Genomic DNA, 24,434 nt, shown 5'->3' on the forward strand with positions numbered 1-24,434 from the left:
TCACTGGATTACAGCCATCCATCTTCTTGATCTGCCTTTTCCTGGCACTTGGCTCTTTGTTGTGCCCAGAGCAGCACTATACTTCGGGAAGGCAGCACAGAAGGAGCACTGGGCTGGTGCCAGGATGCTTTCCACATCCCTGCAGCATGTGAGGCTGGATTCCTGCTACCCACACAACCTTTTTACCACTGTGCTACTCTAGTAAAGGACAGCAATAGCCACAACTGCTGCTTTATACTGGTTTCAAATTCAGTCTGTGAGAGTGCATCTTGGCAGTGAGGAACACTCCCACTACCAAATCCCTAAGACCAGGCCTTTCCAAGAGCACAAAAGCTAGACAACAACCATTTGGGCCCAGAGATACACACACAGTGCATGCCTGCACTGGGGCAGCAGTAGCCTCATGGGTGGAGACACATAAAAAGACAACAGAGCTTTCAGGACTGGGCAGCCTCCCGCACAGGTGTTTTGGAGCTGTTATTTTACATGGGGGCTTTTAGGCATTCAAATGTGACTTCCAACAATCAAATGCTTTCTGGATCTCAATCTTCAATCATGGGCGTACCAGGCATCCCCAGTTAGCAGTGTCACTTAGTTTTATGAATTTGATCTCCTAAGTGCTATGCCATTAGTTCTGTCACCTCTTGGAGCTGGAACCTTCTCTTGACCTGACCATCCCTCTAACCAGGCAGCTCCAGGGGAACGGGGCAGCCAAGTGCTGGCTGCAAGCCTAGCACTGATTTCCATTAAGCTATTTGAACTGTGCTATTTACATTTTTTTCCTTTAATTCTTCATTGGTGACAGAAGCATGTATTAGGTGTTCTGATTCTGGATTAAAGTCAGGCCAACAGGTTGTCAACCGAGCTTGTCCCACTTGTGTTTTTAACTACCAGCTTGATAGCATTCTCCTGAAACTTTCCTAGTGCCCAGTGTTATTGGTCGTAAGAATTCTTCTGCACTTCTCTTAATTTCTTAAACACAAGTTATGCAGCTCCACTGACTGGAGCTACTTGCCTTTAATTACCTCATTATGAATGGATAAGGTTCCATAACTTATCATCTGGATAATTCCTGAAAGAGAAAACGTATTTGTAATGAATCCATACCCTCCAACATAGGCTCAAGGTCAGGATAGCAAAACAAGTAAACAGCTAAACACAGTCTTTCCCACTCAATTACCTGCACTGCTACTTAAACTTCCCCAGAGTTGGAAAATCAGAAAACTGCTGTGAATGTTAAAGCAAATTTATCCTATAAAAGGTATAGGAAAGACAGCTTTCTGATTTTTCCCAAGATGAATTAAAAACATGTGCAAAACAGCAAACAAAACAGAACACATTATGAGAAGGGAGCTTTCATTCACTCTCATTCTAGATACTTTTTTTTTTAATCAGAACTTTATCCAGCTAATACACAACTACTTCTCACTATTGCTATTCCACAACATATTTGCAAACCATAAACCATCCCTGTGAGCAAACAACTGCTTCTACAGCTCCCTTCATATTCATTGTAGGGTCAGAGGAAAGGCAGGAACTGCTCCCCCAGGCCCAGGAGAAGAATAACAAAGGCCACAGAAATAACCATATCTTGATAACTCACCACTCAGATCAGGCTGTACATTCATGTTATAGCACTGTTCACCTAGCAGCAAGGTACTCAGTGAAACACAAAAACTGGCCCCCTTGGCAATGGTAACAATGAAGTGGAGCCTTGTTTCATAGTAATGGTTTTGCAATATTTAGTGCGAGGCTATTTCTTTTTTATTTTACTCAAATAAACATGACATCCACAAAACAGCAATCATCTAATTACTTTCCTGTGGAAATTCACACTACTGAACCTGTGGCTTGGCCACTTTCTTAACCAGTCACATCGAATCTGGAGCAGGTGGCTTAGATCTATTATATGCTCCCAGTGCCAGAAAAAGAAATCATCAGATAAAAGCACTTCCATGAGTAAACGACATTCAGAATCGGTAGGAGCATAGCACTCAGTTCCTGAGTGGTCATATTTACTTATATATTTATAAGGCTGGCACAGGACTAAGATGTTATTACTTGTATCTCGTGTTCATCCTTTAATGTCTTCCCTTTAAAAGCATCTCCTCTAGGTGTTCATTAAAAGCTTACCAGGCAGCAGATGGACAGCCCTTACAGAAATTCTTCACATAAAAGTAATGAAAACAAACAGTTATATTACCATGTAAGAATGTCACATCCTCAAAAAAGGATCACCTGGAATCTTTTCTTGAGTTCCACACTTCCACTGTTTTATTGGTTCTGGCAGATAATTTAAAGGCAGATCCAAAGCAAAGTGAACAAAATATAGACCATACCCTGTAAGTAGTGACGCCAAACCATAATATCCTAATCCCATGATCTGTTTTAATCCATTTCACTTTGCCAAGGCAGCTGAACCAACAGACAGATCCTGATCACACAAATTTAGGCTGTAATTCCTGTTATTTTTGTAAACTCAAAGCACAAAAGTTCTAGGACCTACGAAGACAAGCGTGTAACTGGAGTTAGTTCAGAACCTCACTCTTCATTAGAAATATCCAACAATACAAAATACCACGTTTCAAACCTGAAAAGAGGACCTTTCACAAACAGATAATAAAGATAAATGTAAGAGTTACTGGACCCAGGAACATCAAAATCTAAGTACCAGAAAGCATGGCCAACAGATTAAATCCAGGAAAGATCGTGTGAAAACAGACCTAAGGAAAATAAATGCTTTGTAGATAAGGTTTGCTCATTCCTGAATTCAATCCTATTAGCTGTGTCCTTTGCCTGTAACAACATCCTGACTGCCTCCACTTCCTTGAGTTTTCTTTTCCAATCCATCCTTCTACCCGCTTAGTAAGCCACTGAAATGATATTTGGAGAAACACAGAGGAATGTCTATCATTTCATATCACCAGGACAAAACTTTCTAAAACAGAATGGTGTAACTCAAAACTGAAACGTTATGGCCTCCAGTGTAATGAATAATTCCTTTTAATACAGTTTCACTTCCTGAAGATTGGACTCCCCTTACTTCTTTCTCAAATCTCTCTCTTGTAAGCTCTTACAAATACCACTGCCCCACAAGAATACAGGAATAATATCTGTATAAACCTTTTCAATCTTTTCCTTCAATCTCAACATTTCTTTATCCTTGTCCTGACTACTTCCTCTCCACAGCAGAGACTACTTCCCTATCCCCAGTATCCGGTCCTTTACCTCTTGGTCTGTGTTTCTGTTCCCCGCTCAGCCTCTGTGGCCTTCCAAGATCTGCTTATTCCAAAATCACCCCTTTCAGGAACTGCTTCCCAGACAAATTCTTGCCCTATCATTAAATCTATAAAATGATTCCACAGAAAAAAATACAGAGAAGATAAAAAGCTAGTTTTAAAACAGATAGACTCCTAGTTACTTATGCATTCTCCTCTTGCCTCAATTTTTCGGGGAAAATGAAGAAAAAATCAGTGTACATACAGACAAGTGAAAAGAAACAGCAGTAGACACTGATGTGTTCTGATGAAGAATCAGTTGCACAAGAAACTGCCTGTACCACACTGGTGTCATACAAGATGGAGTTTGAGGATGTTTGTCTTCCACCTTGCTATGAAAGAGAGAAAAGCTTTTAAACCTTACTAAGAACAGAAAAGAATTAAGGAAGCATTGACTAATACTTCAGGTTCTCTCCGAACGCTTATGAGGAAATAAGGTAAAGTCTATAAACACTCCTTTTGTACAATAATAATTCTTACACGTGCTTTCTCACAGATTAGCTGACACACAGATAGGTCGCTCCGAAAGTAATGCCTCCCATTTACTTCCACGTAGATTACAACGGATAGAGACCACAATTAACACTATTTGATTAAGAAAATTCTCAGCTACAATACTATACTCATTTTCAACAGTCATCGTCATCAGCTATGCTTTTTCACCAGTGATGAAAAATAGCCTATGTGCCATGCTCATAACAATTTGCACCAGCAAAGGTGACCCACTGCCACTACAGCTGAAAAGCACCACTTACATCCACTGGTCAGTCTCCATCAATGTTCAGCAAGTATTGATGAATGTCAAGGGGTGCCATTTTTCTCCACAAGGAAAAATTCAGTTACACACTTGTGCTTCATCCACACTTCATCCCAGTCTCCCCAGTTGATGCCACCAACACATATGTGCCCACAAGGCCACGCCCTGTGGTAGCTGCTGTCAGAATCCATCCTCCTCCCACCACTGCTCTGGGCAGAACTGCCTGGGCCTCCCCACCGTGACCTCATCCTTACAGAAGCCCCTGGATTCACTGAGTGCATGGGTAACCTGCCTGACCACCACCACTGCTCCAGTTCCTGCACTCACAATCCCATCTAAACAAAATACAGCTGCACCCCTTTGTCCTTCCACCGTCTTTGTGCCCTTAAGCTCCAGCCTGCTCCTGAACACTGATCCCCAAAGCCCTGTTGTGGCCTGCCAAGACACAACCTCGCACCTCACTCCCATCCCGCGCCCTGCACACACACATCCGCGCGGCTGAGGGAGCAGCGGCGGCCCCACCCCCACCCCGGCCCCGCCCCCCCGCCTCCCGTTTGCCGTGCGCTGCCCCGTGCCCAGCGCGCAGCCGCACTGTTCCGAAACGCTTCGGCGCTCACGTCGGAGAAGCCGCTTCCGTTTCCAACGCCGTATTCCGGCCGCATCTGCCCGCGCCGGAACGCTAAGCCCGCTCTGCCACCCACCCCCCCCCCCCCGCCCCAGGCCGAGCGGGGCTCCGCCGCCATGTCCGCCGCAGGTAAGGCTCCCTGCGGAGGCCCCCCCGAGGGAGGGAAGGAGCAGTAGGCGCTCCTTCATCGTTCGCCGCCCATTGGCTGACGTCGCTGCCCGTCGGCGGAGCGTCACGGGGTGGAGGCGGTGGGGGAACGGGAGTGTTTTCGCGCTGGGGCGGGCTGTCCGTGGACGTGCGGCCGCGGTCGAAAAGTAACGTGATGACAGCTGAGGCCCTTCAGCGTCCGATTATGCACGGGGCTATGGAGCAGAGCGGTGCAATTGAGGCCTAGGGCGGTGAGGACGCACAGCAGTCCTGGGGTACTCGTTAGTAGTGAATAGCGACGAGTGGTATGAAGTGGAATGAGGTGCGTGTCCAGCCCAGCTTCTCTGACCTTGCTTTTCCAGTCTCTTGCCTGTTTTTTGCTTTTACTCAGCGATCATTAGTACAAAAACTGCTGTAAATGCCTTAGAGGTAGGAAAGAGGTCCCGTTAATACTATTCCTCACTCAAACGTGTTGTATGAGGGCTGCCACAGAACCACAGAACAATCCAGGCTGGAAGGGACCCACAAGGACCACGGTGTCCAACCCCTGGCTCCACACAGCACCACCCCAAATCCAACCCTACGTCTGAGAGCGCTGTGCAGACGCTCCTTGAACTCCGGCACTCGGGGCCGTGCCCCCTGCCCTGTGCATCCTGTGCCATGCCCACCGCCCTGTGGTGCAGCACTGTCCCTAACCCCCAGCCGCCCCTCCCCTGACACAGCTCCATGCCGTTCCCTCGGGCCCTGTCGCTGTCACACAGAGCAGAGCTCAGCGCTGCCCCTCCGCTCCCTGGGAGAGCTGCAGCCGCCAGCAGGCCTCCCCTCAGCTCCTCTGCTCTGTGCTAAGCAAACTGAGAGCCTCAGCTGCTCCTCCTGTCTTATCAAACATCAAGGCCTCACTGCGGGGCTTGCATTACCTTGAGATTTGATCTCACTAGCGCCTTGGCAATCTGAATACAGAAGTTAAATACGCAGGAAATACGGTTTCATTACTCTTCTCACTGTAGCAATTAGTTTGTGTTTTCTCAGTGCAGGCTCCCGTTGCCTTCGTCTTTCAAGTTTCACACAGATTCTGATAACAGTATCCTAAATTAACTGTTTCTGGTCGTTCTCTGCAGGTCAGCAACCATTCAGATTAAGGGTAATACTGTTGGAAGAGGAATCAACCTGAGGTGGATGGTACGCAGTTTTTCTGAGTGCAATGTTTAAGCATCTTTATATAGTCTACTTTGTCTTACCTACATCTCCCAGTGCTGTCAGTTGCACCTGGGAATAAGTGGAATCACATTTGCGGAAATGCAGATGCATTTAACTAAGTGCTTAGGAAATGAAGAACAAACACAAGCATTCAGTGAGAAGTTTGATTTAGTTGTAGCAATTTTGCTAGTAACTAGCAGAAACTTTGTTGAGACTAGGATAGAATTCATTGGTACTCGTTGCTTTCAGCTTCCTCAGCCTTAGGTCATCTACCTCATTGTTATTACATTTCTGTTTGTGAAGGGAATGAGAGCATTCAGTAAGAAATCTCTGACTCAGTGGAAGCCATTCCTTATTTCAGTAGCATATGTGGTGTATTTAATTAGTGATGTGCTTGGGGAGGGTAAACGTAGTAGTAGAGCTGTAGTCTGTCTGTCTTCAGACTTCAGCTGATGTTTTGGCTGCACTTCTGTGCTCACAGCTTTCAAGATGATAGGATACAGAAATGTTAAAAATCTCAGATCTGCTATGAGACCGAGTTAATATGCAAGTAATTGCTGGAAGCTGGGATAAGTTGGTCCTGCTACTGGGAGATATGGTTGTCACTGTTGTCCCTTGTGCTGTCCAGTTCTTTTTATATTGGCATAAGTATCAGGCCATAGGCACAAGGGGCTCTATATGGTCCTTGTTAACGCCAGCTGGCTTTTCTGTGACTTAGGATACAAAATAACTCATCTGGATTTCGACTTTTTTTCTTTGAGTGCAGTTGCAGGTTCAGTTCATTGTTTCTGTTGTGTCCGCACTACTTGAGATGTTCCAGTCTGATCCTTCCACTTGGATGCCCATCGAATGTTATCTCTATGGATATGGAGAAGAGTGCAGGGAAGGGATCACTTCCAGTTTCTATTGAAAGATCCCTGGAAAATAGAAGTAGCCAATAACAGAGGTCATACACAATATAGAAAATTTGGAAATCTTACCAAATATAAGTTGAAGTGGTGTTAATTGGTCATTTGCATGCTTTGATTCTTCTATTAAAAAAAAGAAGAAAAAAAAGTCTAGTATGTTCATAAAGTTTTATTATTATTATTATTACTTTTAATATGCACAATTAAGTTGGGTATTGGGAAAAAATTTCTTCTCCAAAAGAGTGGTCAGTCACTGGAATGGGCTGCTCAGGGATGTGGTTGAGTCACTATCCCTTTGTTCAAGAAACATTTAGATGATGTACTAAGGGATGTAGTTTAGTGTGGAATATTGGTGATAGGTGGGTGGTTGGACTGGATGATCTTGGAGGTTTTTTCCAACCTTGGTGATTCTGTGATTCTAATTTAAGTTAACTAGTTATCCTAGTTCTCAGAAGCATTCAGGGATTTTGTTTTTTTAAGTAAGGAATTGTACATTATGACCGACATCAAGAAATTTGCTTATCCTTCAGGTTTTTTTGAGGAATGGCTGGGCTATATTCTCAAAGCATATCTATCTAGCTATCTATCTATACGTGCATATATGGATATTGAGAAAACTGGAAAGTCTGTCTCAGGTGTTTGAAGAAGCAAAATGGAGTGCTGTGAATGGAGCATTACCTTGTGCAGAATAATAACAGCCTGTAAAAACTTTTCAGTTTGGAGTGTGAGATCAGCCTTTCAGTAGTCATTTCCATTTTATTTCCAATTTAAAATTTTAAGTGAAATTAAAAAAAAAATAGTATGTGGTTTGGTTCCGTTGGTTTTTCTCTCATTTTTATCTGTTTCACACTTTTCAGCTCTTTTACACCAAAGCCTATATTGTACTTTGATTTGGGGATAGGTAAAGGAGTAGTAGTAAAAAATAAACAGCCATGTGGTTACCAGAATACATTGATCATATGACACCAAAGCATAGGCAATGTACAGCTTGTGTCCTGTATTTTGGAACTGAAAGGTGATTACAGAGTAGTAGAGGCCCAGCCATAAATAGATCAGCACATATAGTAACGTGGTATACAGACTGGAGAAATGGACAGAGAGTGTTCTGTTCACGCCTATTTCACTGTTGTTGCGCATCTCCTGACTCTCAGTTAACTCTCCAAGTGTGTACAGTACTAAATGATGGGCAACAATAACAACAGAAAAAGAAGTCGCTTGTCATTAAATACCTGGAACAAAGGGAAGGGGGCAGGATTTGGAGTGAATTGTTTGTATAAGAGTAAGGAAGGAGGACACTTAAAACAGCTCTAATTCATCCCTGGAGCTCAGCCCATTTTGTATACTGAATGGGGACAGAGATCCTGTGTTAAATATGGCATATATTCCTATTGCTAGAGTGTCATTATATGTGTGTGCTGGCTGAATTTAAGTTGTATATCCTAACTTCTGACTTAGTTTAGTACTTCACAATATGGTTCCTTCCATTAATTTGTTTTTCAATAATTAGGGTATAGTTAGAATTAGCAGACTGATTTATTTGGAGTGTAGTATGCAGAAGCAAAATTTCAAAACCAATTAGTGTGTCTTTCTCTATTGGATACTTAAATATAAGTGGTGCTAATACTTTTAGAAATCCTGCCAGTAACAGAAAGCCATTTTCATTCTAGTTTGCATTAAAACCTCATACATATGTTCATACCTGACCTCATACTTCAATGCTAAAGTGAATCTGTTTTTGAGTTTGCTTGTGGTGGAACTGAGGCATGATGAGTATGGTATGAGTTGTCATCTGATAAGGCAGATTAGTGTCTACTCTTAACCTGTTTGTCTTTCTGCACTTGCTAGTAGATTACAAAGCTGTGAATGTTGAGGATAATGTTGAAGCAGTGATTATTGACAGTTCTGAAATACAAGATGGAGAAAATGGTCTGTTCACACAAAGCTGCATGTCAATGGAACAAAATTTTGAAGTAAACAGTAACATTAACCATGTGGCTCAACTTACATATGGTAATTGCACTTCATTTTCTTTAGCTACTATTAGATCACCAATTTCAATGCTAATTTTCAGTGCTTCTGTCTTCAATATGTCTTTGTTGTGTAACCTGCCTTTAAAACATGTTTTATTTGAAAGCTACTTTACAGAAAGTATGGCAGTGCATTTAAAAATAAGAGGCCTTTAAGTTATTACTTTGGAGATCCTTATTAATAGCAATCCCACTGATATACTACTCTGTTTAAAGATAGACTTTCTTGTGTATACCAAGGAATCAATTAACTAATGATTAGCACATAGGAAAAGGATTTGGAAAGCAAATGACATGGAAGAGTGTAATGTAGAAGATGAGGCTTCTAGGTTCTCGGCCCAGAGGAGGACTGCTGATGTGCAGTAGTAGTAAGATGACTATTCAGAGTAGTAACATACTAGCTCTGACTAGCCTTTGTTTTTTTTGTTCTTTTGTTTTTTTAATTAATTGTTGTTATTGTAGCATATAAATTCAAAGACTGTCATAAAGCTTGTCCAATTTTCCATTGGCTTAGGCAAAACCCAATCAGATTGTCTTGAGTCCAGTAGCAGTCTTGCAAGTTAGCAAAGGAAATGGCTGTGGTTAAGTGATGTTATTTACTACTTTTTTTTCCAGCCTGTTAACAGAGGTTCTTACCACTATTTCTCTTTGACAGAGTCCCACACATCTTAATTTCCCAGTGTTGTTAGGTGCTTTTGGAAAGTTTTAATTTCCTTAGTCTTGTATTTGACAGCAGATTTTGCTGTAAATTTTTGCATATCTGTGATGAAGAACGCGTTTGGGGAAAGGAGAAAGGTGGTTTACTCTGTTTTTTATCTCTGATTAAAAACAAATAAATAAACTTAAAAATTCTAGTCCAAGAAAGTGTCGTAGATGATTGCTGACCTTGGTTTCAGGAAATTAGTAAGTATTTGATTATCAGCAAAGGAATCATGATGAGTGTGTATGATTGTCTTAAAAAGGTAAAACTTTTTTTTTTTTTTTGTAATTCTTAGGCTTAGAGCTTCTGTTGTCACAGATTGCTAACATTGTCTATGTGAAATAGGCTACAGTGACGTGTGGCTAAAACACCAAAACATGACGTAAGCTTATCTTAGCTGTTGAACTTATCACTTTGAACTAAAATCTGATTGTTTTTGTTCAGCCATCAGATTGTTGTGTTGTGGAGCAATGCCTTTTCTCCAGGTCTGGTTCTGTATGTCTAAACTTGTTTCTCTTATTTTTTGCCTCATATCTTCTTGCCGACAGATACTTAGTTGGCAAAGCAAGCTCAGCATCACTTGAGAGACACATCTAGGTCATTATTTCTTCCTGCTGCTGCAAAGCACTACTGTTAACACTTTCTACTTATTTCTTTATGTCTAAAAACTCAGTATCACTTTTACTGCCACTTTTTTTAAAGTTGTCATATTTGTACTTAAATCTAGTATTTGGGGAGTCAGTCAGGAAGCTGATTAGTTTAATGTCATTGCAAACAGTTTGAAATGCAGCTAACTCAGCTACCTAATGTTTCTCCGGATGAAGCTGGCATTCTCCAATGCCTGCATAAAGTATCTAGTGCTTGAGGGCATACACTACACTAGAGCATTTATCCTATTTCTGAGATCATAGAACGGTTTGGGTTGGAAGAGATCTTTTAGATCATGTAGTTTCAAACCTCCTGCTCTAGGCAGGGACACCTCCCACTAGATCAGGTTGCTCTGAGAGCCCCATCCAGCCTGGCCTTTAATGCTTCCAGGGATGGGGTATCCACAACCTTGCTGGGCAGCCTGTTCCAGTGTCTCACCACTCTCACACTAAAGAATTTCTTCCTGTGCCCTCTAGTCTCAATCTACCCTCTTCCACCTTAAAGCCATTTTGCCTTGTTCTGTTGCTACAAGCCCTTATAAAAAGTCCCTCCCCAGCTTTCCTGTAAGGCCTCTTCAGGTACTGGAAGGCCACTGTAAAGTCCGCCCAGAACTATCTCTTCTCCAGGCTAAAGAGCCCCAATTCTCTCTCTCTTCCTATTGTGAGGTGCTCTAGCTCTGATTATCTTTGACGCCCTCCTCTGGTCTTACATGTTGAGGGACCCAGACATTAGTTCTTCCGTCAGGTCAGGTGTAAAAGTAATCAGTTTGTTTTTTTTGCAGGAGTAGTAAAAACTACCTGAGTAACTTTTCTCATGCAGACCCTTTTGGGAGGAATGTGCTACCAGTATCCACAGAAATTCTTCACCGTACATAGGCGACAGGTAATAGGTAAAGCATATCAGTTAAAACTTCATTGAATGGAGTTTGTGAGGGATGTGAAGTTTTTATTTTGGTGTGTTGGAAAAGATCATTTCAAGTTACTTGAACATTCCTGTTGTAGCAGTGATGTTGGTTTTCAGTGGTGTGACAGGCCCACATATTGAGTTAGAGCTGTTGTATGAACCACTTATGGCTAGTTTGTGTTTGGGAATCCCTGACCTGGGGATCACACTGGCACAAGAGAAGGCTTACCTGGAGCAGATCTTTTTTCTTTGTACATTTCAATGGCAGTAGGGAAGGGAGATCCTGTAAGTGTGGAGAAGGGACAGCAGAGGATTAAACATTTCAAATAACCAATCAGTAGAAAGTGATGGTTAGTTTTTGTGTCTGTTGTGGTGTTGAAGTGACTGTGCACGCTCTTACAATCAAATGCTTATTTCAAAAGGGAAAAGCCACTGATGTACTTTGCTTCTTCTGCTCTTTTCCAGGAAGTGAAGGCTTATCGGTCCTGGCTGAACAAGTGCAATCAGAAAAGAGCCATTCTGCAAGTACACAGAGAGGAAATGGTCATATCCCTGAAAAAATGGATTTTGTGTCTTTGTATAATAAAAGAAAACGATTTGCCCCTACTCCAGTGGAACAGAATGTGGTATGTGCAGCCAGACAGTAACCTCTTGTTTTACACTAGTTACAGTGGTACTGGAAAGATCATTTGACCTTCCAGTTTCTGTGTTTGTTTGATGAAGATATCTGTACTGTATCATACAGAATTTAATTTCTTAAATTTTAGAAGTTGGGAGTACCTAGTATTTAACAGCGGAGCTTCCTTTATATTTCTACCTGTTGTAAGGACTATAATTCCATCTTTTAAATTCAGTCCTCATTATGTATGACCTGAAGACTTTGTTGGAGGCTTTTTTGGCTTGGATTTTGGTGTGGGTTTGTTTGTTTGGAGGGCAGGACGCAAAAACCATTGTGTATGATGGATGGGAACCGCTTCTATCCAGTAAAAAAGAAACATCAGCGTTGTCCAGGTGGTGGCACTGTTGATCCCCACGTGAAAGGCATGGCATGAAAACTCCTTTTAAGCATGAAATCGCTGCTTCTAGTCTGTGAGGACTAAAAATCCATGTTATTAATATTACAAATTTGCAAGAGGTTTTCTTTAAAGCAGAATACAATATTCTTAAGCTAAAGGGGAGCTGAGTATTTGTATGACTTAACTGTAGGCATGTGAATAAGATGCCTTCGTTAAACCTGACTGCCTTGGGTGCTTTTGTCACCAGGGAGAGAGTATACCTACAGTGGAAAGTGCCCAGGTTGGATCTCTCTGTTGCTTATATTTATAATTGTTTCATTATTCGGAACATTACAAGTTATTTATGTCATTCCCAGATGAGAACCAGGGAAGGAGAATATGAAGACAGTGACAGTGTAATTTATGAGTATGAGCCAGATTATGAATGCGTAAGTTATCTTTCTTTGTTTGACTGACTTTGAAAAGTTGCTTTGGGGATGCATGTTTTAGGACAGACTAAAATAACATGTGATGTTTGAAGTTGGGGTTTGTTGTCTTAATGTGATAACCTAAGGTTGTGCTATATATTGCTATTACTGCTAACTTAAAGTTCTTTTTCATATGATTTTAATGAAAAAGGCGAGTGTTATATCCGAAGCTTCCTACATTGGGGATCAGCAGAAAACTCTCACGGAAGTTCTAAGTTATTGCCAGGTATCTCTTTTTTTCTTTTTTTTTTCCCTCTTATCTCTCAAATGACACTTAAACAATTTTAGTTAAACTTGATGAAAGCTTAAAAACTGTTTGGTAAACTGAGGCTTCAGACTTTCCAGTTGTCCACTGAAATTGTTAAGCTTTCACTTAACTATTTTCATTGAGACAATAATCCTTTATTTTCTACTCTGAGCTCTTCATACAGCTGGCATGAATACTTTTCAAATCTTCAGCTTTAATACAAGATGATTTATTGTGTGGAGCTTTACAGTATCTGACTGTCACTCATGCCTAGCCGTTGTAGGTACCAGGCTTGCCAGAAATGTCCCAAAATCTTGGTAGTTTTGTTTTGTCAAGTTCTTTGCTTTTGACTGTTGAAGCAGTAGTTGATAAATTTGAATATCACTGTACTGAAAATTAAAACCATCCCATATTCAGCTGAGTGCGTACGTGACTCTCAAGTTGTAGTACGCCCTGGAGTGAAACACACTGACATGACAGGCAATATTTCAGGAAGGGTAATTGTGAGTGGCTTTTAACTAAGTATCATGTCCAGTATATGTTCTTAGGTATATATATTTAACAGTGAAAGCACTGTTAAAGGATCTGCTGTTGACCTTTGTGATACACTAAGACCTACTGGTCTTAGACTTTGAACCGCAGAACACACTGCCTCTAGACCTGACCATTCAGTTGATTTCCAGTCTGCCTCATTGCCCATGCAGCAAGAGCATGTTTATGATGATCTTAGGAGGAACAGTTACTGAAGACCAGGCAGCTAATAATCTCTCCTCATCCATCAGGCTAGTCATTTCATTGCAGAAGTTGGCCAAGCATGGTGAAACAGTGGAGCTTGACAGTCCTGGTTACTTTATTGTCTTTTGCGTGCCTGGAAACATTTTCCAGGATTAGCTGCTCCATTTCAGTTACCAGGGACTGATGTGTGGATGATTGGCCTGTATTTGCCTCGGTCCTTTTTCTTGCCCTTCTTGAATACAGTAGTGACATTTACTTTCCTCCAGTCATTGGGCACTTATTCAGGTTGACATGATGGATCAAGATGATCAAGAATCTTGCAGTGATACTCTTTAGCTTTCTTTGCTCTCAAAGGTGCATCTCATGAGGGTCTGTGAACTTACACATGTCCAGTTTGCTTAAGTGTTCCCTGAACTGATCCTCTTCCACTAAGAGTCTTTCCCCTGGTCTCTGGAACTGGTGATTACTAAATGCTGAAACAAAAAGGCGCTCGCTGCTTCTATCTTTACCCTTCCCCATGTAACAAGTAGGAACCATCTCATTTAGCAATGGACTCAAATTTCAAATAGTCTTCCTTTTGTCACATGTGTTTCTAGGAGCTCTTCTTGTTGTCTTTGACATTCTTGTCCAGATGCAATTCCATTTAGGAATTTAACTGTACAAACAGTATTCTTCTAAATGTATTTCCCATTAATGATGTAGAAATCAATATTTCAGTGACTGCCTATGAGCCTTTTACCTGTGTACTTGGAAACTTATTGACTTTAAATAGAATAACATAACACCTAGCTTACATCAGAGATTGTCTGTAGATTCTGGGCTTCTCACTATGAAAAAGACATTGAGGCCCTGGAGAATGTCCAGAGAAGGGCGGTGAAGGGTTGGGAGCATTAGTAGTCTTATGGAGAGTGACTGAGGGAACTGGGATTGTTCAGTCTGGAGCTGAGGAGGCTTAGGGGAGATGTTATCTCCCTCTATATAGTGATAAGGTATAGAGTGGACTTCTCTGAGAATTCTTCTTCCTGTGATGTTTACCATTGCTGTTTACAATTTGTGCATACGTTGCTCTTTAATTTACTTGCAGAGGGTATTCATTATTTTCTAATCTTGCCCCATTTCAGGGAGGGAATTTTGCCTCTGATTTCTTCAGATATAGAAACAATACTGTTTTCACCTCTGCTTTTGTTATCAGGCCATGTATGATTCCATTCAGAAACTGGATAAAAAGCTTGACCTGCTTCATCGAAAGGTCTCAGAAATGCAGCATACTTGTGCTAGGCCACTGTTGCTCAGACCTGTGAGTATTGTAGAACTGAAAAATTCTTTTTTGCCTTTAATTCTTCTGATGCTTATTTAAAAAAGATCTTGTCACTATTAAAAAAAAAAGAGTTGCAGATGATGAGGTGTGGATTTAATTTCAATTAATTTGGTTTAGATTTCTTATTGCATGCTATTTATAATCTTCTGTGTTGTTACTTTCCAGTGGTCACAGAACTGCCAGTGTTCCCCTTCAAATTCAGGATACCGCAATGGGTTCTTTAAAATTCTGTTTGTATTGTAAAGAACAGGAAGGAATTCTTTAGATTGTCTTATACTTGGGTATACTGATGTTACGATGTTTGTTATCATGATATGATACCAAATACTGTGTACAAATACTGTACCGTACCAAATACTGTGTTGGTTTCTGGAATTAGAGGAGCATTTATGCATCACAGAATCCGCACAGGCTTGTCTATTAGCTAATTGATTTTTAGGTCTCAACAGTGTGTTGTCATCTCCATTACAATACAGAATTGTAGTTTTCTAATACAATGCCTTTCTCCAAAATTTTTAAGAAGATGCAATACCGAGTGCATTATTCATTTTGTTCTTATCTGGTTAATCCTCTGTTAAGTTAAGAGACAGAATATTAGTACTTGTGACTAAGTGCACGTGCTCTTTAAAGGGAAGAACAGGTATTTTTTGAAGAAGGTCATGAATTCCCTAATGAGCTTTCTTTGTCAACAATATTGCAAAGCTTTTAATGTGACAGAAGTGATTCTGGTTTCAAGAAATGTCAAGAGATCAGTAAGGTTCTTTGCATCAAGGGTGAGTTATTTAGGAGTGTTTTTCAGTTATTGCTGTTGTTCTGATAACTCCAAGCTTTTACTGTCCAATCATCTGAAAACTGAAGATTCACAGAACATAACTGTTGTTGTCAGCCACAACAAGCTGCTCTTTAATAACATCAAGAATGCTTTTAATTTTTACAGCTGTGTGTTCCCATGGGTTAAGGATATAACTATAGGGTTTTGTGGTAGAGGTACTATGTTTTTATTAGATATGCAGTTGGAGAAATGGACAAACTTTCAGGAAAGTCTTTCTTCAGGTTATTGGTTTTTAAAGATTGAAATAGCGGAATATTAAATATTAAATCAGACCTCTGATTTAACAGTAAAAAAAACCCACAATGCATCATCTGTATTTGTGAACTCCTCCTCATTAACTGATTCTGAACTAGCATGTATGTCTTAGGGTGCATGCTTTTCATCATAAAAGGACTGCAGGTAACAGAAAACTGAACCCACCTCTGTCCACTTTCTTTACTATGGAGTCTTCCATTGCAAACAAGATCTGGATATTGAATGCCTTCAGCTGTCAAATAAATGGTGAAGAGACAGCTTGAACAGAAGATGCCTTACCAGGAAAAACATTTATTGTCAGAACTTAAAATGAGAATAAAAGAAAGAGTACTAGACTACTGTGCCCAGTTCTGGGCTCCCCCAGCACAAGTATGTGAACATGCTAGGAAAAGTCCAACACTGGGCCACAAGAATTGTGAAGGGACCAGACACCTCTCCTATGAAGAGAGGCTGAGAGAGCTGGGAATCTTCACCCTAGATGAGAGAAGATACAGAGGGGATCTCATCTATGTCTATATATTCCTGAAGGCAGGATGCAAAGGTGATGGAGCCATGCACTTTTCAGTAGTGCACAGTGACAGGACAAGAGGCAGTGAGCAGAAATTGAAATGACAGAGGAGTTCTTTACTGTGTGGGTGAGCACTGACTCAGGCTCCAAGAGAGGCTGTAGAATCTCTTCCTCGGAAATGTTTGAAAGACATCTGGACATGGTCCTGGACTACCTGCTCTGGCTGTCCCTAATTGAGCATATGTTGGACCAGATGGACACAGATGTCCTTTCCAGCCTTATCTGTTTTGTGATTCTGTGACGGTCTATTGCCAATAGCATGATTATTAAAAGGTGTTGTTCTTGGTTTGTGAAAGACCAGATATATCTAATTTAACTTTTTAAATTTTTTTTCTGAATCACATTTTCAGAAACCAGTTGGATTTACGTATAGAAGTTCTAGTCATTTGCCCCAAGGAAGAATAAGAGCACAAAAACCTATGGAAAGGGATTCAAGTCTTCATCTCTCTTCATCAGGCCAAAGAAGGCATAATCCAGTTACAAGGGTTGCTTTACGAAATAGCCATGTTCAGGTCAATTCCACAACAAATAGTGTTCAAATTGAACTCAATAATCAGCAGCCTGTTCTTAGGCAGAGCCCTCCTCTCCCCACCATCGTTTCCACGCATTCCTTGCATTCACAGTTTACAGCAGCTGACAGCATCCCTGACCTCCTTCCACAAACAAATCTTTCACCTACTGTTGAAAGTACTGTCAGCACTGCGTCGTCTTCAGCAGCATCATCAGTGATGCCAGCACCATCTGAGACAGGTTTGGGAAATGAGGCAGTGGTGGTTAACTACACAAGTACATCTGGGAGTGTGAACATCAGTAAAGAGGTGCCATCTTCATCAGTCTCCATCCATCCAAGCTTTGGTGAGTTTCCTTTGTAATAAATATTCAGGCATATAGGCTAAAAGGTTGCTGCTAGTGCAAAAAAAAATTGCCTCAAGAAAGCTATTTATTATTATTAGAAGGAAAAGGAGTAAAGCTGGCTGCTTTACAAGCATTTTTGTGATGGAATAGTGTTCAGACTCTTGTTTTCAGCTCTTGAAATGATGATCTTAGGAATGTTTAATATGCCAGAGATCAATTAAAAGCCTCTGTGAAGTGTATATGCTGTTACATAGACTAAGACAAGCCTTTGATTTACTGCATGTGCTTTGGGTTATTTTAGGACTAAGTCTTTTTATTCTCTCTTAGTATTCTTGATGTAAACTGTCTTTGACCTATGAATATTACCCGTAATAGATAAATAGTATGCATATTTCAAAAAATACAGAAGAGACTGCAGTAAAGTTGAGGCATATTCCTGCAAAGAAAGCAACATACCTGATTTGTGTGAAGGAAATGCTTGTTCTCTTCTCACAGAATGTTTTTTTATTGGTGGAAAATTCCTTCTTTCCTCCAGTGTTTGGTCTCTGTATTCCACAGAAAATGATGGGCCTCTACATTATAGTGTTATAATAAACAATATTATATATATATAGATAGATAGATAGATAGATAGATATAGATATAGATAGATATAGATATATAATATTTATAATGTATTTATATAGGAGGCTTAAGGCAGATCAGATAGGGGGCTCAAGAGTGACCTTATTGTTCTCTACAACTGCCGGAAAGGAGGTTGTGGTGAGGTTGTTTCCCAGGTAACAGTGAAAGGACAAGAGGGAATGGCCTTAAGTTGCAACACAGGAGGTTCAGGTGGGGTGTTAGGAAGAATTTCTTCTCAGAAACAGAGGTGAGGCACTGGAACTGTCTGCACAGGGAGGTGGTGGAGTCACTATGTTTAAGGATCAGGCACATGGGTACAAGTATGCTCAGGGGTGTGGTTTAGTGGGCAGTAATGGTGGGAAGTGGACAACTGGACTAGCTGGTCTTAAGATCTTTTCCAACCAGAATGGTTCTGTGATATGTATATATTATTTTTTTATATAATTTCTGTTGTTTTGTTTTACAAAAGAATATGTTGGTGACCCAGTGAGAAATGTGAAAGTTCTTGGAAACTATTTGATGAAAGCTCGGCAGAAGACAAAACCAAAGTATGCAGCACGCTACTTAGTTCGTGTCTTGTTCCCCAAGGAAGACTTATTGTGTAGCATTATAGGAGTGAGTACACAAGGGTGGTGTTCACTGGATCCTAATAAAATGACTGCAATAAGAGGTATGCTACCTTTCCAAGTGCACAGATTGATGTTCTACATGGTACTTATCAGAGTTTTTAACTTAGAAGGTGTCCTTTTCTCTATGATAATCATAATAATTGTCCAGCAACTTCTCAGCTACTGAACGCTGTTGTGAACATGCTCTGCTCTGCTGTGTCTTTTGGTTTTTGACATTCCTGCCTTCTGTTTCTGTTAATTTTTTCTTTCGGTACAGACAAAACAATTCTGCTTTTTCCTAGTTTCGTTTAGTTCATTAGTTATGCCAGATGTTTCTAAATTTTTCACTTCCGCTTACTTTGCGTGTATGAAATTGATTTTGTGGGCAGGTTTGTTTGGTTTGTTTTTGGCCATGGTATACTTGGGTCAAATGTTACCTCATGATTCTTACACATTCCTTTCCTTCTTTTAATTTCACTTTTCTTGGTTGTTTGAGAAATGGTGAAGGTGGGAGGACTTATACTTTTTAAAAAATGCTGTCAAGCCATTTATCCGATATCCTATAGCACATATGTGTGAACCCATGCATTTCCTCATATCCTACTTAAAGGCTGGCACATCGCATAGACCATGTTAAATAGTTCCAGCATCAGCACTACACAGTTTTATTTTAAAAAGTTTGTACGATAAATTTCATCTTTTTCCTACCAAGCATTATTTTCAACACATCAAAGAGGTATCGGTGTATCTCTTCTGTTTTGAAGCTAAGTAGCATTAAGAAATTGAGCTTCTGATCGCTCTTCGATAAAAGCTAGAAATACAAAGCTCCTAAATGCAGAACAGGAAACATAACCAATTCTAAGCCTTACCTTCTCTCTAAATAAGATGACTTTTAAATAGTGTTTTCTTCTCATGAAGCTTAATAATTTTTTTACGTCTTATATGCAGAATTTCTTGCAACTAACTTTCCAAACTATGATTTGAGCGAATATGGGAAAGACTGGAAAACCTGTATCACTCATGTCAATGCTATGATCCGCTGCTTGCACTCTGAAACAAAAATAAAGCGAGTAAGTTGTCTGAAGGTGATTATTTATTCAGTACTAAGTTTGTGCTTCCTAGTAAAATGAATTATTCGAACTCATTGTATGAGTGCTCTAAATGGAATTTCCTTGGGTTTGTCTGTTGCATTGTTCAGTATGTGTCTGCTGCTTGCAATGGCAGCTCCATATGGGGAATACTGGAAGCACATTCTTCATATTCCCTTCCTCTGTCTCTTCCTGCTCCTTGTCCAGACTTCAGTTAGCAAGAGACATTGGATACTAAAAGGAAAGTGCTATAAATGTTGCCCATGAGTAACATAAGATTTGATTGTGAGCTTGAGCATGTAACTGCTAGTGCTGTTTTCACTGTCTTTCCATGAGGTATATCCAGTCGTGCATTTCAACCTTATATTGACTGAAACATCACTCCCCAAACACTTGTAACTCCATTCACTTACTCTGAAAAGCTTTGTGCAAATCTGTGACTATTTTTCTTTTGTTTCGTGTGTGCCTTTGATGATTGAATTTCTGGACTAACTGTATTGTATACATGTGGAGTCTGATCTATTCTAAATGCGAAATGATGATTAGAAGACTGGTAGGATTTTCCCTTTGCTTTTGTTAACCTCATTTATATGTTTCAGGAGATAGCTGATGGGAAAGAGCAAGTGGCTGATACTCCAGATACATCTCTTTGTGTAGATTTAAATTGCAATGAAGACAGTAAAGGGAGTTCTCAAAACTCTCAGAAGACAACCATTACCACCAGTGAGAGTCTGCAGAATTCAGGATGGGATAAGTTCCCAGAATCTTTCCATACACCTTCAGTCAAGAAACTGCAGTCTATGGAACCCATGGGTAAACGGAGGAAATTTCATCCTATGTGTTTATGTGTGGTATCTTTTTTATGGTCAGTGAAAAGCTACCACATGCTACCATAGGTGAAATAATTGAGCAGATCTCTTTACTGTACAGTGTAACTCTCCCTCTTAAGGCACTCACTTGCTTTATGTATCATATGTTGTCTTGGGAATGAACAGGAATAGGATCTAGCTAACAGAGCACGTTTACATCTACCAACATCCCATAATACACATCTGCTATAAAACTGGAAATTTCAGTTGTAAGAGGTACTCTGCTTAGTCATTCACCTTTTCAGTAGTTATTTTACACACGTCCCTTTTTTTATTTGATAGTTGTTCTTTTATTTTGATAAATACTCTCATAGAGTGAGCTAGCTGAGAGTATCTGTAAAACAATACTGTAATTTCAGAAGAAAAACACATCCTTCTGTAAAATCAAAATTCAGGACGATAAAAGTCTTAAGGCAACCTTTATGCTTTTTTTTTTTTAATTTAATTTCCTTTTTCACAATGAAGGACAATATGAAAACACATCAGATGAAAATAAATATCCATGTATAGTGTATGATACCTGTAGAGAGCTTCAAGAAAAAATGAGCTGAGCTTCATTGTCTTTGGATACGATTTATTTGATTAGATTTGTTTTGGGGCTTTAGCAGATCAGTTTGTATACCCAAGATCTGTTAGGTGACTCTGACCCTAGAGACCTATAGAATTGCATATACCTGCTTTATATATATATATATATATATATATATATATATATATATATATATAGTGTGTGTGTGTATAACATTTTTATGTATAATACTATTGTTTGCTGAGGAGTCAGGTTCAAGTAGCTGTAAAAATATTCGCTGTTTTCAGTTTCCACTTAGAGTATCTGAGCACCACTGTAATAGTCAAAATTCATTTCTGTAATTGAAATAGCATCTTCTTTTCACATGAGAGGAAAACAATATAGAAGGCAATCATTAATAATTCAGACTACATTGCCAGCATTGCTGAAATGGTATCAGAAATGCTGTTACGCCATTGTAAAACACGCAGAAGTTTTGGCTACTTGGACATCTGTCTGCAATCTGTTATATTTAGAATTAATATGATGTTACAGTTTTGCTCTGGTCTTTGCAAGCAAGGACAGCAGTTTCACAGGAGACATTTCTTTGTGTTCTAGTTTTAATGTAACTCAGCTACTTTATAGGACAGTAGATATTGGACAAGTAAAATCCGTTTCTCACTGTATCCTTTTCAGAACTCCTTGGAAACCCGTGGCGCAACGTTCAGCTGCCTGTCTCAGTCATTTATGTAGCTAAGGGGAAGTCTCGGCCAGAGCTGTCAGCTCGTTACCTAATTCGACACCTGTTCACCGAAGATGTACTAGTGAAAAGCAATGTGTATGGAAATATTGAACGTGGCATGAGTCCTTTGGACTGCAACAGAATTAATGCTATCAGAGGTAAGAAGGAATGTCTCTTTTCGGATAACGCTGGGGGAAATATTAGTAACAAGCAGTGGAAGTAGTTGAGAGAAAGTTGATGAATCCTCAAGGCCTTGAAGTCTCCAGAAGACAAACATGGTTCTTATGAAGGAATTCTGTCTCAACATCTGCTTGAAAGGGGGCATATTGGAAGATGCAGGCAGTCCTAGGGGATTCTGAAAGACATCGGGGAATTTCTTAATACTGATGCTGGATAGGCCAACCAGAAGTAGAGCACAGCAAGTTCTGGTGCTCTTTACCCCGAGGTTGGGGTGTGATATTCAGTGGCAGTATTACTTACAGAGACCAGGAAATAGTGAACCGCAGGATCCTGGGGAGAGTCAAAAAGGTTTGAGAGTACACACCTTGGAGCTTGGGAGAGCAGACTGGCTTATTCTAGGAGCTCATAGGCCATCAGAGAGGACAGCAGGCTACAACTCATGTCCATTGAGGCAAGTGGACTTACTTGGTCTAGAAAAGAACAGTCCACAGGAACATACTGGTGGTCTGCCAGTACCTAAAAGGATTTTACTAAGAAGATCGATCCCATCTCTTAGTGGCACTGAATTGAATGTGGGAGGATGAGAGATCACAGGCTTAAACAGAAATAAAAGATTGAGACTGGATGTGAGAAGAAGCATTTTCTTCCTGAGGTCGCTCAAAACAGTGGAGCAGGCTGCCACGTGAGGCTGTGCTTCCTCTGTTCTATTTCCACCCTTCAGTGAATGAAGCCTGAGCAGCCTGGTCTGAGCTCAGAGCTGATCCTGCTTTGGGCAGGAAATGACAGCACAGGCCTCCCAGGTTCACTCCTAGCATAAGTGTACCAGACTACTTAGATTGCTCTGAAAGTAATGCCTTCTGTTGATTTTCACAGAAACTACTACTGACACAAAGAGCACAATAACACTACTTGATACTGAGGTTATTTTTGGAACAGCCCTCATACTTCATTGTAGGAATGTAGACAGTTCTGACATTTCTTCAGCTTACATGAATCCACGATGGCTTAAGGAAATTAGTATTATTTCTTTTGTTTGCAAATCCTATTCCAGAATCAGAAAGGACGTGTTATGGCTGAAGTTGTAGCAGGATTTTTTTTGCCTTCTGCAAGACACTGTTCTCAACCCAACATTGAGAGTTCTAAAATAGACTCAGCATGGTTCATGAAGAAGAAAATTGCTTATCAGAAATAAAAACGAGCAAAACCAATCTGATCTTACAACAAATCATTTTACATGTTGAAGGGTAGAAAGCTGCTGCAGTCTTACCTTATTTATCCCTCTGCTACCTAAGTCAAGTATTTGTTTGTACTGTAACAAGATAATTAAGGAACAAATTCTTGCTGCTTTTCTGATACTGTTGTTTCTCTGTGTTTGTGTTGTGTTAAATTGCTGTGTTTTAGTTTAGTGACTTCAGGTTGGAAAAGGCCCTCACGATCTATCCTTCATCCCCACATTTTTACAGATTGAGCATTGTCAGCTCTGATACTGCCCACCAGAAACAAGAGGATTCTTGTAATCTTTTATGTAATTGTCAGACATCCTCTGAAGGAGGGGTTAGTCTTGCCAAATGCATTCTGAAATGGAGGCTGAGTCTTTTTGCTTTAGCAATAGAAGATGACCTTAATCAACACTTCTAAGAGATTGATCCCATGTAAATGGCTACTTGCTTTCTTTGCGTATTGTGTTTTAATGCTTAGATGTTTTAGTTTCTGACATGTATCTCAGGGGGAAAAGTATTTGCTCTCCAGTTTTGCTGTTCAATACCAACACTGTACCTAATCTGTTCTGTTTTGGTAGCATGCGCTTGTTTTGATTGAATTACATCCAAAAAGAGAATGCAACTTGCATAAATAATTGATAAGTTATTCTTATGTGTTTATTTTTAGACTTTCTTCAAGAGAATTACCCATCTTTTGATCTAAAGGAAACGGGATACGATTGGAAGGCATGTGTGGCTGCCATAAACAGCACAATCCGCAGTCTCAGACATGACCATAAAAAGGCTACAGCTGGAATCCTTTAAGGTCTTCTCCAACCCAAAACATTCTATGAATATATCTATGATTGAGGCAGCAGAAGAAGGTAGAAATGTGAAGAGGAAAAAATTGAACTTTGTGAAGGGAGATTAACAGTTAATGAAACTTTTTCATTATGTGTGAGGAGGTCAATGAGCTTCATTCTGATTTAGCTCTACAAGTGCACACACAAAAAAAAGCATCTTGAATAAACAGCCCAAGGTTTGTTTATGTTTTCTCACAATGAAAATTGTTGACAGTACTTCTTCAGGAGTGTAGTCAGCTGCATGCACAGTGGTATATGTCTATTCTGATG

General features: G+C 40.2%; 1 protein-coding gene across 1 annotated transcript; it reads left to right on the forward strand.

Annotated features, from left to right (window-relative positions):
• Positions 1-4,649: 4,649 nt before the first annotated feature.
• On the forward strand, positions 4,650-24,434 carry BEND2 (BEN domain containing 2). Its single transcript, XM_065741347.1, has 11 exons — positions 4,650-4,789; positions 11,656-11,816; positions 12,563-12,634; positions 12,825-12,899; positions 14,848-14,952; positions 16,979-17,483; positions 18,577-18,777; positions 19,664-19,785; positions 20,403-20,616; positions 21,877-22,080; positions 23,990-24,434. Exons 1-11 carry the CDS (start codon positions 4,777-4,779, stop codon positions 24,124-24,126), a joined length of 1,809 nt encoding a protein of 602 aa, XP_065597419.1. The 5' UTR covers positions 4,650-4,776; the 3' UTR covers positions 24,127-24,434.

The sequence above is a fragment of the Cyrtonyx montezumae genome, unplaced genomic scaffold, assembly GCF_038088225.1.
Source record: "Cyrtonyx montezumae isolate F1298 unplaced genomic scaffold, pur_monq_1.0 scaffold_3, whole genome shotgun sequence".
Lineage (NCBI taxonomy): Eukaryota > Metazoa > Chordata > Aves > Galliformes > Odontophoridae > Cyrtonyx > Cyrtonyx montezumae.